Source organism: Euphorbia lathyris, chromosome 7 (assembly GCF_963576675.1).
Source record: "Euphorbia lathyris chromosome 7, ddEupLath1.1, whole genome shotgun sequence".
Lineage (NCBI taxonomy): Eukaryota > Viridiplantae > Streptophyta > Magnoliopsida > Malpighiales > Euphorbiaceae > Euphorbia > Euphorbia lathyris.
The window spans coordinates 68,127,266-68,130,236 of NC_088916.1; the positions used below are offsets into that span (position 1 = coordinate 68,127,266).

Genomic DNA, 2,971 nt, shown 5'->3' on the forward strand with positions numbered 1-2,971 from the left:
TACACCGGATAATGTTCATGTGGGGTGTCGTTGTGCTCGGCCGGGGCACTCCCATGCCTAAGTTAGTAATTTCCTGAATGAGAATAATCTGTAATCACAAAGAAAATCTAGAATAATGTGTATATTTTGACACCTTAGCACGCACATGAGGATTAAGTAATAAACGTAATGGCTCCTGTCTTAATGAAATGTAATGCTGCTTTAATGCAACTTTAACTCTGTACATAATACTGAGAAAAGCAATGGACAGCCATGCTTGAAAACACCCTTTGGAGTTAAAGCACAAATAAACACCACAAATTCTAATTATATAAAAAAAACTAATCATACTCAGATAATTGAACAGCACATCTCAATTATCATTTTCAATTTCAATTTCAGTGTCACTCATGGAAGAAACTGTGGAAGGTTTCCTTGATTACAAAGGCCAGCCGGTTCGCCGGTCAAGAGCCGGCGGCTGGACTTCAGCATCTTTCATTATAGGTTTGCCCAATTCTAATTATTTATTTATTTATTTTCCACTGCATTACTAAATTTAGTAGTTTGAGCCATGTTTTTGGTTTTGGGTGTTGGTAGGTGTAGAAGTGGCGGAAAGATTTGCATATTATGGCATATTCTCCAATCTTATATCCTACCTTACTGGTCCACTTCGCCAGTCAACGGCAACTGCGGCTGAGAATGTGAATACCTGGTCAGGCACCGCCGCGCTTCTGCCGCTTTTAGGAGGAGTTGTTGCTGATTCCTTTCTTGGCCGATTCCGTACTGTTATAGTTGGTTGTTTGATCTACATACTGGTAATTACTTATCAATCTCTTCATCATCTTTCACATTGTGATTTATGTTTAATTCATCAGCAATATCATAGTGCCATCAGTTTCGATTTCAATTAATTTCGAGAATTTAGTATTTCAAGCAAATAGTGTTAAATTAATTACTTATGATCTTGACTTGAACTGGAAATTGCTTCCAGGGATTAGGGTTATTGACACTATCAGCTGCCCTAACTTCAGTTGATATTTCTGAATGTGAAAAAATCAACAATGTCAATGGCAAATCATGTTCACCTCCTTGGTTCCTGATGATCTTATTCTTCTCTTCTTTATATCTAGTAGCTCTTGGACAAGGTGGGTTTACACCTTGTGTTCAAGCTTTCGGAGCTGATCAATTCGATGGACAACATCTAGAGGAGAGTAGAGCAAAGAGCTCCTTTTTCAATTGGTGTTTTTTTAGTACATCTGTAGGGATTAACATAACACTTTTTGTTGTTATCTACATCCAAGAAAACCTTAACTGGGTTCTCGGATTTGGTATCCCTTGCTTGGTCATGTTTGCTGGATTACTTGTTTTCTTGCTTGGAACTAAAACTTATCGGTATAGTACAGCCATTCGTGGTGTGGTTAGAAATCGAAGAACACCTATTGAGGAGAATCAAAGTTCTGAGTCATCCAAGTGAGCATATAACAACCTTTTTAGTGGTTAAATTTGAGACTATTTCACTGATGAAACAATCATTGACAGGTTTCTGAGCAAGGGACTATTAGCACAAGATGGAGAGACACCAAGTGTTAACCATGTCCAAGAAAGAAAAGCATTTGTTCAGCTTATTCCAATATGGGCTACTAGCTTGGTATATGCAATTGTATATGCACAAACCACGACTTTCTTCACGAAACAAGGAGTTACAATGGATAGAACAATTGCTGCAGGCCTTCGAATTCCAGCTGCTTCACTTCAAACCTTCATTGGTTTTGCCATAATTTTCTTAATTCCAGTCTACGACCGTGTTTTTATCCCTGTGGCTAGATTAACAGGGAATCCCTCTGGCATTACTATGCTTCAAAGAATCGGAGCCGGAATGTGTGCATCTGCTTTATCTATGGTGATTGCGGCTCTTGTAGAGAAAAAGAGACTTGAAACTGCTAAAGAATATGGGATGATTGATCTGCCAAACGCCATGATTCCAATGAGCATCTGGTGGTTAGTTCCTCAGTATGTACTCTGTGGCATTTCGGATGTGCTCAGCATTGTTGGACTTCAGGAATTTTTCTATGATGAAGTTCCAGAGGATTTCAGAAGTGTGGGAATTTCACTTTCCTTTAGTGTAATTGGGGTAGGAAACTTCTTAAGTAGCTTTATTGTGTATGCCATTGACAAAATAAGTGGTAGGAATGGAGAAGAGACCTGGTTTTGTAGCAATCTGAACAAGGCTCATCTTGATTATTTTTATTGGCTCCTTGCTGGACTTAGTACACTATGTTTCTTTGCCTACTTGTATTTCGCTAGGTCTTACGTATATCGAAGGGCGTATTCAAATTACTTGTATTCTTATAGTATTGTTTGACCGTTTACAGCAAAATAATAATTGAGTACAAATAGTGTTCTACCTTGATTAGCTCTAATCAGAATTAGCACAAAGGAGATGATGAGCAGGCACCTTCTTCGCCTCGCCTAGCTTCTTCTTTTTGTTTAACAATTTGAGCTGCTGATTCAGTTTCATGTCCTGTGGCGTACCTCTCCTTGCCAAATCCCCTATTCAGAAGGCTGCTGTCAAACTCTTGTTGCTGTCATTACTTTACGATTTGCATGGTATCTTAAACAGACATCTAACTTCCTTCTCTTGTCTGTTAACTTTGCACACGAAGCTCGTTGCAGTTTCATTACAACCAGCTCTATATCCCACATTGCTTCCATGATCCAAGCCAGTTTGTGGGGTTAGTAGGAGATATAGTTTGCATTTCTCTGGTTTTTGGACCAGACATGCTTTACAAAAACCGGACTAGCCTCCCACCTAGCTTAGGTGCAAAATGGTTTGATGAAAAAGAATTTCAACGTGCCATGAGCGGATCTTCTCAGAAGAACGTTATAGGACAAGGCACATATGGGGTTGTTTACTGAGGAATTCTTTCAGATGGCAGTTCAATTGCTGTTAAAGAAATTCTTAATGCTGTTTTGGTAGGAGGGGTGGAGATGA

At 39.1% G+C, this 2,971-nt stretch overlaps 1 protein-coding gene across 1 annotated transcript; it reads left to right on the forward strand.

Annotated features, from left to right (window-relative positions):
- The first annotated feature begins 256 nt into the window (after window positions 1-256).
- On the forward strand, window positions 257-2,386 carry LOC136201456 (protein NRT1/ PTR FAMILY 5.10-like). Its single transcript, XM_065992120.1, has 4 exons — window positions 257-483; window positions 577-794; window positions 971-1,449; window positions 1,519-2,386. The coding sequence occupies exons 1-4, from the start codon at window positions 390-392 to the stop codon at window positions 2,339-2,341; spliced, it is 1,614 nt and encodes a 537-aa protein (XP_065848192.1). The 5' UTR covers window positions 257-389; the 3' UTR covers window positions 2,342-2,386.
- Window positions 2,387-2,971: the final 585 nt, after the last annotated feature.